The 14,731-nt window shown below is 39.4% G+C and overlaps 1 protein-coding gene across 5 annotated transcripts in view; it reads right to left on the bottom strand.

Annotated features, from left to right (window-relative positions):
- The window catches only part of DIAPH3 (diaphanous related formin 3), a 518,008-nt gene extending 509,399 nt beyond the window's left edge, over positions 1-8,609 (bottom strand). For 3 of the 5 annotated variants that reach the window (XM_082408926.1, XM_082408925.1, XM_082408927.1), the window contains exon 1: positions 8,145-8,609. In XM_082408926.1, coding sequence (XP_082265052.1) covers positions 8,145-8,324 — 180 coding nt within the window. In that variant the 5' untranslated portion in view covers positions 8,325-8,609. The remainder of the gene's footprint in view (positions 1-8,144) is intronic. The other 2 variants (XM_082408929.1, XM_082408928.1) reach the window with 1 other exon arrangement.
- Positions 8,610-14,731: the final 6,122 nt, after the last annotated feature.

Below are 14,731 nucleotides of genomic sequence, written 5' to 3'. Positions count from 1 at the left end.
GAGTAAACATTATAAGGAGATATAAATAGAAAGGGGAAGAAATGAACATTTCAATAGAATTTATGATGTTTCATTTCTGAAGCTTACTGGTGAGCAGTTACATGGTGTTCTATACCTCTTTTGTATGATAAAGTATATTGTTTAAAGATTGCAAGGGAAATGTTGACCCTTAGAAAAGCACTTAGAGGTAAACTGTTTTAAAGCACATTGTATGCATCCTTCACTACTGATAAATACTTGCTAATCACTTTTCATTCATCATGAAACAAAAGACTAAACAAAGGTGCAAAACCTTTGCCTGTTCAAGGACTCTCCTAACGTCCTCTTAAGTCATCTCCAGGTTCCTCCAACTGAGGTCTGCAGGGCCCTTCCACAGACTCTCCAATTCTATCAGACTTTTGAAACTTTGTATTTTTCCAAGATTATATTAAACGTTAGAAATAAAGCAAGCACGTTCTGTACAATCTGAATGACCCCTCTAGAACCACGTTCCATCAGGCACTTTTGGTGACCATGCCTGCATCTGTGTGCTCTACCAATATGGTATCAGCAGGCCCAACAACATAGACATCATGCCACGTACGGTTCACAAGCTCCTGCACTTAAGAAGAATTCAGTTTCGAAAAGCTCTAATAATTCCAAAATGGCACTATTCAAGGAACGATATACCTAAAGCTATGGAAAGTTAAATTTCAAGAGAAAAATGAATATAGAGGCTGGTGGTCTTGGCTCCAATTCTTTCTGCTCTTTTTCAACAGTTTCATATAATTTACTAAAAAAAAAAAAAAAAAAAAAAAAAAATTTACATATGGCTCTTTTCTTTTTATCATAAGAGTTCATTACTTCACCCAGAACCTCAAGTCCAGACCTTGTGAAAAAAACAGGGATGTTAGATAACAGGCCTCCACCAACAGTGTGGAGCCAGATCTTTGGAGCCATCAGTCTGTGCTTAGCCTCCTCAGCTCCGGAATTCCATTTCTATCCAAGAGTCAAGTTGACAAAAAGGAAAACAGCAAACCTCACACATATCTTTCCAGTATTAAATCCAACAATGATGACTTAATTTCAACAAAAATAATTATCAATCACATTAAATTAATGTTGTTAATTTAAATTTTATGGGTTTTATAGTTTTGTTTTGGATTTTATGTGTAAATCTGTTTTGTAAAAGAGCCATAAGCACAGAGTTATACTTGGTTTTATATCTGTACATAGATAAGTAACATTATTTTTACTATCACTCAATCCACAATGGAGTATCACAAGAATTTTTTTTCCTAAGTTTGAGGTCGTTTCCTTTGCAAGTTTCTTTTTGTAGGTTTCGTTGGTACCTAAGTTTCATAGTTGCGTAAAACTCGTTTTACAAATAAGAACATACCCCTCAGAAAGCTTCAGAAACTTGCTCTGACCTTTCAGCCATAAGAATCAGAAGTCTGCATCAATGCACATGTCACCTGACCTGCCAGGATAAGACCTGGGAACAGAATGCCTCCGCCTCAACATGAGGAAAAAGTCTGGTCCAATTAAGATTTCCCAGTATAAGAAAGTTATTCATATATCCAATGTAACATCCCCAATGCCCTAAAATCTAGACCAAAATTCTACTACTACTACTATTACTGCTAATGATGACAACAACAAACCTATCAATGGTAAATATTTAGAGGTTACTGTGCTGTTACGGGTCCTGTTCTCGGCCCATGACATTAACTTTTAATCTTCCCAACAACCCCATTTTACACATGAGGAAACAGGCACAGAGAGAGGCTAAATAACTCACCCAAGTTCACACAGCTAATATGTGACATAGCTGGAATTGAAGCCCTAAAAATGGTACAAGTCACTGCTCATAAACATTATTCATAATGCCTCTTCTACAAAAAACTGTGAGAAAGGTTGGCAGTGGGTCTTTTGAAGAATAAAATCTATGGCAAAGCATTTCCAAGCACTTTTCATTAATTAGATAGAAACTTGAATACTCCAGCACCAAAACTTAACTTACTGAAACTCTTAACTTCTCCTCTAAGTTAATAATGATTATGTGATTTGCTATTTGAGAAAATTACTCCCAATGGTAAGGTATTTCAATGCCACCCTCCTGCTATTGAGAGAAAGTTACCTTTGTAGATCCTGTTCAAAGAAAGCTCGTGCTTTGATCCTTAATATCTCATGAAGTAAAAGGTTATGCTTAATCTATATTTTATAGATCTAAAAGTCAAATTAGTTTCTGGGATAAACAAGCAGAGTGTGATGGTAAGCATATTCTGTAGCATTCATTTCATTCCTAGTTTGGAGGATACTATGTGCTGAGTTAAAGACAATTACGTTAGTGTAATACATAGCAGTTTTTTCTTGTATTATTCTGCAAGCATAAACAAGTTACACACAGGTTAATTTACATTCTATGTAAAAAGCCAATTTTAAATCCAATCTATAAGGCAATAAATATATAAAGATTCTAGGACACAGCAATAAAGTTATGCCATAAAGTAGAGTTAATTTAAGACAACAATAATAAAAGCATGACAAATTTTAGCATTCTACCAACTGCACAAAGGTGTTTCAGGTAACATCTGTTCAGAAGCAATTGTTACAAGACAGACTAGATGAGATGCAAGGTTTCACAGTGCAATAAATGTATGTCAGTTTGCTTCTTCATAATTAAAGACCCAAGTCTTTGAAAAAAGCAATTAAGCCTTGCTCTAAATCTAAGACAATTATCCCTGCTCCCACCCCTTTTTACTCACAAAGAAAAGATCCAGAGTGATCCAGAAGTAATAAATACCATATATTATCCATTTTCAGCAGCTAAATATACTCCCCAAAAGCCACTTGATATATTTTGTTTTCTTGATAAATCATCTATTAACAAACAAAAGTAAACTTATTTTTCCTATTAGAAGGATGGAAGAAAAGAAAGTCTGGGATGATTCAGAGCAATTTACATTCAATGCTCTGTATCCGCAGGTTCTGAATCTGACTAGTCAACCAAACACAGATCAAAAATATCTGGGGAAAAAAAGTTCCAGACAGTTCCACAAAGCAAAACTTGAATTTGCCACACGCTAGCAACTATTTACATAGCATTTACATTGTATTTACAACTATATACATAGCATTTACATTGTATTAGGTATTATAAGTAATCTAGAAATGATTTACTGGAGAATGTGCATAGGTTATATGCGAACACTATACCATTTTATGTAGGGGACTTGAGCATCCATGGATTTTAGTATCCAAGGAGGGTCCTGGAGCCAACCCCCCGTGGATACCGAAGGACGACTATACTTAGAAGACTGGACTGAATAAAGTGATTTTTACCTTATGAAGGTTTCAGTGCCTGCTAGGTTAGGTGGAATTTTGACATGAATAAAACTCAGGTGCCTAAAGCCTTCAACTAAGAACACCACCTCCAATTCTTGACAGTGCAACTCTAGGACAACTGAGAGCATCACTTTAGCTGAGGACTCAATGAAGAAATAAATTCAAAAAGAGCACACAGAAATCACCGGTGTCATTATCATAGTTGCTTTATGATAATGATACAGCACAGCAAGATGAATGAAGCTTCTAGTCATTATTCCAGGAAACCAAACTGTGGTTACCTAATATTCGCTCAAATCACAAATCTTCCAAAATAAACGATACCACAGGAAGAGATTTAAATGAATCTGATGGTTCTCCTAAAACATACATTTATAAACTGTGAAACCAAAACTTTCAATGTGGTCATCCTCATAACTGCTGTTAGTTTCCTGTGGCTGCCGTAACAAATTACCACAAACCTGATGGCTTAAAACAGCAGAAATGTGTTCAACTGGGCTAAAATCAAGGTGTCAGCAGGGCCGATCTCCCGATATGGGAGAAGGGTTCCTTGCCTCTTCCAGTTTCTGATGGCTGCCAGCATTCTTCGGCATGTGGCTGCATCCCCAATCTCTGCCTTGTAGTCACCTCACCTTCTCCCTTTCTGTAGTCAAATCTTCCTCTGCCTCCTTCTCATAAGGAAGTGTGTTTGCATTTAGGGTCCACCCTGATAATCCAGGAAAATATCCCCATTTTTTAAAACTTAACTTAATCATGCCTGCAATGTCCTTTTTTTGTCATAAGGTAACATTCACAGGTTCCAGGAATTAACGTGAATGTTAAGACGTGAATAACTTTGGGGGATCATTATTCAGCCTACCACACCTGCCTCCAAATAAGCCCAAGGAAATAAGGCAAGCAGGCACTATTCTCACGAAGCCCACTCCGATTTCAACTCTCAAGTTCCCAGTACAATAAGCAAAAGTTCTCCAACCTAATACCTCTTCCTACCTCACAATCTGCCTATAATCAGGAAATCACTAATTCTATATTCATTAAAGGCATTACTAACTACTGTTAATGGTTCCTGAATGAAAAAAGAAGCAGCAAAGCAGTAAAAGTAAAACTCCCACCAGCATGGGAGAGCAATACAGGATAGTGACTAAGGATGTGTACTCCGGAGCCAGCTTGCCTAGGTTCAAATCCCAGCCTCACCCACTGGCAGCTGTGCAACCAAAGGCAATTTAACCTCTGTACCTCAGTTTCCCCTTCTAGCAAACAAGGCTAATTAATACTATCTACCTCATAGGGTTGTTATAAGGATTAAAGCACTTGAAAGCTATGAAGCACCTAGAACAGTGCTCGGCTCCCTAAGGTTAACTGTCATTGCTAACAATGACCAAACACAGCAGACATACAGATATTAATGGACATGGTGAAAAACCTCTCACAACCCAAACTGATGGTACTGTAATGACATAACTGGACAATAACAATCTATACAATGGAAACCATGATTAGATAGATGCCAGATTTACACTAAAGTCTGTGAGAACTTAAAGGATATTCCTAATTGAAAAAGAAGAGCTACTCTTCCAGCTTGGATCATGGAATTTACTGGCTCCCTTTCAAAGGGCTGGCACACATCCTAGAGATGGAAACTTCTCCAGAAGCCACACGTCCTGCTCTCACTCTGGATCTGGTGGCCACCACTGTGCGTACTGTGTGTTTCTAATAGTGGGAGGTAAGAATGGAATGCCCAGAATCACTGACAGGCTTTTCACGACGAGTAAGAAACTGTTTTGTTTTGTTTTGTTCTAGAAGAGAAATAGGACTCGGATCCAGGTACTAACGGTGTGACCTAGGGCAGGTACAAGTTTAATGATCCTACTGAATTCTATTCCCCTTCACAGTCTTCACCCAGGTTCCTGCATTGTCCTTCCAGCCTCCACTGGTTGCAAGCCATCTCCCAGTAACTACCCCAGTACCTTAATACACACACACTGCTTGCCATATTCTCTGCTGAAACCAAGTTGGTTAGTTCGCAAGCAGCCCAAAAGAAGTTGATTCATTACGCAGCCAAACTATCCTTTATGTATATCCTATACATTTATAATAGACAAACTTCTACTATTTACACACATCTATGGGGAGAAGTTCTATGCTAGAGATGTTTATACATAATTCAGAAGTAACCTGAGGCCCACAACCAAACATGCAGTAGAAAACAAGGATTTGTTTGTCTGCTTTATCCAGGTTCAAAGTAAAACAGGACTTCAGTGGGGACCAGAGCTCCTGCCTTCTTACACCAAGACAGGAGCCAGTGGCCAGGTTAGCCCTGAGTTCACTACCAGTTTGTAGCTTTGTGGTTGCAAACACCAAGTACCTACATTATCCCTACTCCTGTCCCATCACCAACCTGCATTACCTGTTCCAGTCAAAAGCAGCTGCCCCAGGCAACTACGTGACCTAATGACTAGGTGACCTGAAGAGATTCAAGCTAGCTAGCATCACTTCATCCCAAATCAAGAGAAAGCCAAGAACCAACTTGATGTCTGACAGTACAGCAGACTGAACAACTGAACAATCATTTTTTGAGGCATTGCAGAGATCTCGTGAGGAAGAGGTGGTCTCCAAAGATCACCCTCCAACACATTAACAAGTGTTACTGGAGTGGGACTGAGAACAGTGAGAAGTAGGCAGACTGGGAAGGGCTGCTCAGAAGGTAACCTTGAGATTGGGATACTGAGCCTAGGCCAGGACAGAGTTAGAGCTGAGCCTGGAACCCCAGGCCCTCTAAGAGCCCAGTTCAATAGGGAGGTGGCAACCCCAGGCTCCTGGTGGAAACAGACTCAGATCATCTCCACAGAAAAGCCTCCCCAGTTAGGCCTCCTAGAAGACAGGTTAAGACAAAGCAATGAAATTATTGAATTTACAATTATTGAAATACAAAGTTTAACAAGTGCAGAGGGAGAGACCAAGATACCATGGGTGCAAGTCAATGTCAGACAGTCCAAAGATGCACATACCAGAACTGCCAAATAAAGACTAAAAAGAGTAAAGTAGGAATTGTCTAAAGAAATAAAAGAATAAGAAACAAGGAATATCAGGAATACAGTAATCAGGCAGATTTGAAAAAGAAACAAATGGAACTTACAGAAATAAAAAAATAATTGATAACGCACATATTCACAAGTTAAATAGATTAGACATAGCTGATAACAAAATTAGTGAAATGTAAAATACCAAGAAACTACCATGTAAGCAAGAATCTAAATTAGTTTGCGAGATTACAAAGAACCCAAATTACTTCTAAATTAATTTAAAGTTTTGATTCAAATCAGACCCCTATCTAAAAACACACACAGTATTTTAGATGTTTATTAAATTTAAGGCTTAAAAGTGTCTTCAGACATTTTTTCATCTTTACAACATACCTAAGAAATGAAAAACAGCACAGACCCTAGAACTCACATCACCTGATACTTTTCTCAAGGAAACTAAACTTAAATATTATCTTAGGTTCTGTTTTCATGACCTCCGTGCTGGAATGAGTCACAGAAAATTACACTTCATGTATTCTGGAGCACAGAGGTCGGAGACAAAATGGAATGACAACATTAACCCAGAGAGTAAACTGTAAAAGGAAGAAAAGTCATTGCCCAGTGGATTCTTCTCATATGGGATAGAATCTTTCATTGCCAATCTAACCCTATCTTATTTATTCCTCAGCTCTGTCAAGATAACAATCAACAACATAGTTGATCCTTCTGCAAAATTTCACCATTCCTATGGCCATCTTGATACTTAATTTTGTGTAATTAATCCATGTTGTCCCTCATTTTCAGTATTCTGATACATCTCTTAGCTCTGCTCTCAGTTTTATTCATCTATCATGTTTAATTGTTATATGTAGCTACTCACTCCTCCTCCAGAAGACTTTATTTCCTTAATTTGTGTATCCTGACTTACATTCCTAACAACTTTCATTTGTTCACAGAAGGCACATGCTGTGCTGTAAAATTTCACCTATGACTAAAATGTTTTTCCATATTCCTACGTAAAATGGAGGGGTTAGTATTAAATTTTCAATTCCACTGGTCTCACCCCAAATGTATCCACTCTCTATGTGATTAATTTGTGATTTATTTACACACACACAACAAAAACAATCTTCACTGTCTATTCTTTCACTAGTTGATGCCAACAGAAGGATTTACAAGGCGCTAATCATGACACTTCCTTTGACTGTTGAAGTGAGTAAGAGAAGCAACCAGAACAGCAGGTTTCAAATACTTAGACTTCTTTCCAAACTAAGCAAAACATTCTTTAGCAGTGACCACATGACCCGCCAATTTTTAAACGAGCTGTTTCAACTTGGAAAACCATTAATCTACTTTTAAAAATTCTTCTTTGGATTTAAATATTAAGCAGAAAAAGAAATACTATCACCTAAAAGTTCACTTTGATATATCTCATACCCTCAGATGCTGGGGGGGAAAGGAAAAGTTTAACTTAAAAAAATGCAAAGTCCATAGTGACGTCAATACTCAGACATTTGAACTGCTTCTCACGTCAGCCTTAAAAAATTTGGGGCAACACACTGATCAGGGTATTTGTCAAAGGATCCAAATAGAATTGGACCCTGCCGTCATAAATCTATGAAGAGATTGGCAGCTCTGACAATCTAGAACAAAATGTAGCCCCCAGTTAGGCCCTGTGGGCCCACCCACGCTGTCAGTCAGGTCAGAGCTGAATGACATTGAAGGACCCGGGACCGAGCCGCAGCCTATCGGCACTGTGGGAGCTGCCCCACCCCAGCTTCAGGCCTAACTTACAAACTTAGGGCGTTTCTCTCCAGGCTCCTCGGGGCCTCCGGGCGGCGGAGGGTGCTGGGGGCCCTTCCTGCGCGGCATCTTGCTGTCCCGGCAGCTGCGGAACGAGGCGGAGGAGGGATAGGGAGCCCCGGCGGCCGAGCCCTGCGCCGCGGGGTGCAGCCGTGGCCAGTACCGATCCATGCTTCCCGGCAGCTCCGGGGGAGTAGGAGAGGAAAGAAGGCGGCAGCTCTACAAGCCACAGGCGGGAGCCCAGGGGTCTGCGGCGCACTCGCCTTCCCGGTTCTGCCGCCCACGCCGCCAGTTGGGTTCAGCCCAACCGCTGCCTCCCGGGCCGCAGCCAACACATCCGAAAATTCCCGCCGCCGCTGACCGCACGGAACCCGCCAATCCCACGCCGCAGCCAACACATCCGAAAATTCCCGCCGCCGCTGACCGCTCGGGACCCGCCAATCCCGCGCTGCGCGGTCAGTGACGCTCCCGGGAGCCGCCCCTTCCGGGCAAAAAGAAACGTGATTGGCTGTTCCGCCCGTTCCTTTCGCTGCTCAAGCTTCTGTTGGTCCAGGCAGCCCACCTTAAGGGGACTGGGTGGGATCGGGTTTGGGGAAGTGTGGAGGATTTACGGGCAAGTCTCTTGTCTGGGTGTATTTGGAATTTGGAGAATGGGTTCCTGCTAACCTGGGAGTCTGGCGAGACCCGCCCTACACCACCATTTGAGCAGCGCTGGGATGTGAAATCATCTGCTAACCTCCTCTGCACGTCTCGGGAGGTCTCGGTGCGATGGCCACTGGGAAAAGTAGTTCTGGGACCTGTACTTGAAGGGTTGCTAAGCGGGAGAGAACCACAGCGCCCACGGCGCTCCATAAGGTGCTTTCTCGACAGATTGTCAAAACGCCTGCTGAGTGCCGGAGTGCTGCGAGCCCGCTCAGGGTGGCAGAGACGGCCACCGAAAATCAGCGCTGGGCCACGCCCTTAAGGAGCTCACAGTCTAATGTGCTTCACAAATCCTTACACAAATAACAAAATAATGTAAATGTTACAGCAGTTAATTTAAAAGTTCATTGAGAACAAAAGGGAGAGGAATTGATATTAAATCTGAAGGAGGGCATTTGAAAAGACGAAAGGAAGGATGCCTAGGTTTTCTCTGAACAGAAAAGAGTGGCAGGACTCTCAGATAAAAGACGTTCCAGGCAGGAGCAAGGCCAAGAGGAGTGAAGAACAAAGAGTTGAAAAAACTTCAAGGGCATGTAATGAAGGGCCTCGAGCAGAAACCATTCCGAAGAGTTTATTGTGTATAGCCAAGGTCGAGATACAAGGCCAAAGCGGTTTTCCCACACATAAGCGTGCTTGCTTTCCCCTTTAAAAGCAGTCTCTCCCTTTGAACTGTTTCCTTAAGCTACCCATCTTCTGACTCCATGGAGGTGGTGTGGGTAAACATGCAGTACTGATTTGGGTACAAGAAACAACTCTAATAACTCAGATTAGCACAGAGGTTGAGAAAATGGGCCTTAGTTTCAAGTAAGTCTTCACACTACAGTTTTTTGTTGTTGTTTTTTTTGGGGGGGGGGTTCTATGTTTATTTGTTTTTATATTTGTTTACTGTACCAAAATTTCTGTGCCAGTCTCTGTCCTCAAAAAGCACCTTATTTTTAGGGGAAAGTCCAGGAGAACAGAACGTTCAGGAGAACTGCAAGTAGTTCCTATGTATTGGTGACCGTTAGACCCAGATGCAAATTTTATGCCTGTTATTTACTAGCTATGTGATGTTGGAGGTGATGTTAAAATTTCTTTCTTTTGCCTTTCCATATGCAAAAGGGGATGATAATAATACCTAACAAGCAGTGTTGTCAGGCTTAAATGAGATAGCATATGTAAAGTTCTTAGAAATGTCTGTGAAAGCCTCTCCCACCACAGACCACCAGGAGGAACATGTGTAGTTGAACCAGTGGAGTTTGTTACTCATAAAGAATGGGACATGCACTATGGGATGGGGTTTCTCAGTAAGAGGGTGTTAGAAAGGACTTAAAGGATTTGGACTTCGGTTATGTGATTTTGGAAGACTCCAGAAAAAGAATGAGAAGGGTTACTCTGAATTTCAGTGCTGTTAGGGATTGGGGACAGTTCGATGAGTGTGCATCTTAGTAAATCTTATCTAGAAGGATGGCAGGCTAAAGAATGAGGCTAAAGCTGTAACTGACAAAGGAGGAACAGTCATTGATAGTCTCGGGAGGTTTGGTATTTAGTGATTTTCCCACTGACCTTATTCTGTAAGATTGGTTATTTCCTTGAGAAGAACAACAGGGCCTATCTGTGAGTGTCAGGCCAGCTTCTAAAAACACTGAGGCCCAGCTGGAAGTGGCAACTAGTTCCCTGATGTCAAGGGCTGCTTTTTTCTTTCTCAGGTCCTTGGCATGTAGATGGTACTAAATATAAATAAGCAGGAGCTCTTATAATTTATTTTCAGGCTTTACATAGAGCACTCTGACATTTTTCTCATAGAAATTCTTTGCAACCACAATGCACCTGTGAAAATAATACATTTGTCTAAATTTCACATTTTTAAAGTACATTTTATATGTGTTTATTATTTAAACATCACAACAGCATGCACTGCCCCTCATTCTGATGCCCCAACAAGAAGGATATGATATACCCTACTGAGCCAACAATTTTGGAAGTGCAACCTTGTGCCAGCCTTGGTACCCAGGGCTAGGACAAAGTTGAATGGAACCAAAGGCAGACCTGGAGAAGCTTGGAATCCAGGAATATGTTTCTTTCCTTTATCATATCTGTTCATTCTAAACATCTAGACAATTAGTAATGCAATCCTTGTGAGGGTTCACTCTTAATGACTATATAAGAGAGAAAGTTGTGAAAAGTTGAGGGAAGGGATGGATCATTCCCATTCAAAATTTTTTTTTAGTGACAATTTTATAAGATACCATTTTACCCTCATCAGACTGGCAAATATTACAAAGTTCCACATCACCAAGTTTTGACCAAGATGTAGGGATTTCTTCGTAGATGATAAGAGTGCAAAACTGGTACAGCCAGTTTGGGCAGCAACTTGGAAACACCTAGTAATGGTGAAGGTACATGTACCTATGACCCAGCAATTCCATGTCTGAAGTCTACCTGGAGAAGGCCAAAGATGCCGTACAAAGGTATTTCCTGAACATTTGTAAGAGCAAAAAAGGATAAAGCATTTAGCCATCCTGCAGTCAGGGAATATGTGGATAAATCTCAAAAATAAAGAGGAAAATCAAGTGGCAAAATATATATATATATACATATATATATAAATGTAATGTGTATGTGTGTGATAACACTGCAAAAACATGAGGGAAATAAACACAACAACGTCATCTAGTTCCAAAGAGGAAAGGAAGAAGAAGGAAGGAATTAAAGCTGAAATGTTATAGCTGAAGTATCGGTAAATGTTTTTATCTATTAAAAGTGAAAGATCTGAAGTAAATCTAGCAGAATGTTAACACATATTTAATCTCACTGGTGGGTATATTTGTGTCTATTTTATTTGTTATTATTTTCTGTAATTTTCTGGTAATTGGAAATGTTTCATATTAAGGGTTTTTTGGGTGTTTGAAAATAAGTTTTTTATATATAAGGTTTTTAACAAAATACATAAGCTAACAGAAATAAAGTAACTTTAGAAATAGCTCCCTTAACTCTTCCCATTCCTTCAGAAAATTTTAGTTTGTTGGCATTGAGACCACAATGAGCTATTAAGTTCATGTAAGGAAAAATGAAATAATTAATTTCCTTTTAGGATGACTTTAATTTTTTTTTAATTTTGAGTAATCAGTCATATTTCCTCCTCCACCTGCCTTTCCACTTTTTTTTCTGTCCTCTCTTCTCACATGCATCTCCCTTCTCTCCCTTAAATTAGCACAGAGGTGGAGAGCTAGGAAACAAGGAAAACCGCTACATTTCCCTCTTTCAGTTAAACTACAAATTCAGTTATTTGCCATGAGTACTTTCCAAGTGGTCAGTGCATTAAAACAAGAACCACTTAATAACAAGCCTAATTCAAGCTTAAGTAATTTAACTTTATCATTTTCATCATTGCTTTACCACCTGACTACAGTGGAGGAATGCCTCACTGTACATAAATTCTGTAGCATTTTGTGCTTAATGACAGTGTATTCAAATAATTGGCCATTAGCACGGACTTTGCGCTTTCATTCCGAACCCTCAATGACAAGATAAAACAGTGTTGCCTCCCAGACGGGATATGAGGCATGGCTTCTTCCACACTTTCCACATGCTTGTCCGTCTTGGTTAAAATTGCTGCTGTTTTACAATAGAATGTTAGGTGAGAAAAAAGCAAATCACATCCACAGAATGACCACTGATACAATTATATAACGTATGTGTCTACACCAGTGTTTCTCAGCCTCGTCACATTAAATTCTGGAGCTGGATAACTCCTTGTTATGGGAGGGACTGTCCTATATACTGTAGGATGTGTAGCAGCATTCCTGACTTTTACCCACTAGTTGTCACCAAAAATATCCCCAAGCATGGCCAAGTATCCCTGAAGGGCTGAGTAATATTTCACTGTATGGATATAGCACATTTTGTTTATCCATTCATCAGTTGATGGTCATTTGGATTTTTTTTCTACCTTTTGACTATTATGAATAATGCTGCTATAAATATTCACTTACAAGTTTTTGTGTGGACATAAGTATTTCTTCTCTTGGATACACGCACAGGAGAGAAATCGCTGGGTCATATGCTAACAGTTTAAGGAACTGTCAGACTTTTCCAAAGTAGCTGCACCATCCTACGTTCCCATCAGCAGTGATGGTTCCAATTTCCTCACATCCTTGCCAACAATTTTTTTTTTACCTGACTTTTTGAACTTAGCCATGCTAGTGTGTGTGGAGTGGTATATCATTGTAATTTTGATATGCTGCTTATTTTTTGTAAAGAAAATGTTACTGAAATACAGCTATGCCTGTTCTTTTACGTATTGTCTGTAGCTGCTTTTGCTCTACAACTGTAGCGTACTTGGGACAGAGACCATATGGCCTGCAAAGCCTAAAATGTTTACTATCTGGCCCTTTACAGAAAAATATTTTCTGACCCCTGCTAAATTATTTTTCCCCCTTGGTGTATCACAGTTTGTTTTGTTTGGTTATTTCTTTTTCTTCAATGAGAGTAGTATTCCAGTAAGAAGCAAATATTAATTTTAGACAAATGTTCATGATAGAGCCAAGTTCTTCCCTTTGCCGTATTACACACTTACACAGGCTTTAACAGTTTTTTTTAAGTCTGTTTAGCAAGGCCAGGAAGATCTTGCTACCATAATGAGTCACTGTGGAGAACAGTTGATTCAAGGTAGGTGTGAAAAGGAAAATTATTATATAGATATGTGATTCTTCTTAAAACACATTTAAGTAATTTGTGCTCTGCTAAGTTTTCTCCAGGGCCTTATGCTGTAAGTTCAGATAGAAGTTTTTCATAGGGAATATAGTTAACATATTAACACAGTTTAATGTCATGCTTAATAGTTTACCAGGACGTTTTGATTAGAAAATTAATTTGCCCATGTTTGTAGATGATAGAGCTGTTTAAAAGGGACCAGGAGTATTCCTTAATATTAACTAACTTACATTAACTAATATTAACATTTAACTAAGGTTCAGTTGAAAGTGTTAGATGTCACTACCAGATCGCACTCCCAATATTTGAAATAAGTAGCAAAAAGGAATTAAGAAATCATTAAGACTGTTGTAAGATTACAGTTTAATTCTTTCATATTAAAACACAATTACTAACGCCCAGATATAATTTGTTGAGTCACTTGGATAATAATTTGTCTAACAATAGCAAATAGTAACTACGTAACTCAAAGCTAAAAATACATGTAAAATAAGCTAGAATTCTATGGTACCGTATAGAGATTTTCAAATATTCTTTTTCTTTCATTAATGTCTCTTTCTCATCACCATATATGTTTTTCTTTTTTTAACCTCAGATGAATTTCTGTGTTTGGGACATTCTGTAAAATCGAATGTACATAAAGCCTGTCTTTATTGAGCTCTCTCCTGAAGGCATTCTTTTGTGTGCATTATTTACTTTGGTTCTAATTCTTTAGCTGAGCCCATCCTAATACAATAGAATAAATACAGTTTTGTCAGTTTGCCATGATTAATCTATTGATGTCTCTATCCAGTCATGAAAGGATATTGTATAATTAGTTGCAATGGTTAACAAAGTTAGCATCCTTAGGTTTTTTGCCTATGATGTCTGAAATATTTACAATTTCCTGTGAAATCAAGCTCTGCCTGCACACTGTTCTGAAACTGCAGTCACAAGTGACCAGAAAATTTTATGCTGTCAGGTCTCAATCCTTGATCACCTCTCCATTTGCTGCCATTGATAACAGCATTCTCTTAATTTTTTTTTTTTGACATATAACATTGTATTAGTTTCAGGTATACAATATAATGATTTGATTTTGTACATATATACTTTTTTTGGCTGCGCCACGTGGCTTGTGGGATCTTAGTTCCCTAACCAAGGACTGAACCCGGGCCCTTGGCAGTGAGAGCACAGAGTCC

Source organism: Balaenoptera borealis, assembly GCF_965194805.1.
Source record: "Balaenoptera borealis genome assembly, contig: HAP1_SCAFFOLD_436, whole genome shotgun sequence".
Lineage (NCBI taxonomy): Eukaryota > Metazoa > Chordata > Mammalia > Artiodactyla > Balaenopteridae > Balaenoptera > Balaenoptera borealis.
The sequence above is the reverse complement of the archived record's forward strand: the minus strand, read 5'-3'. Positions and strand labels throughout refer to the sequence as shown.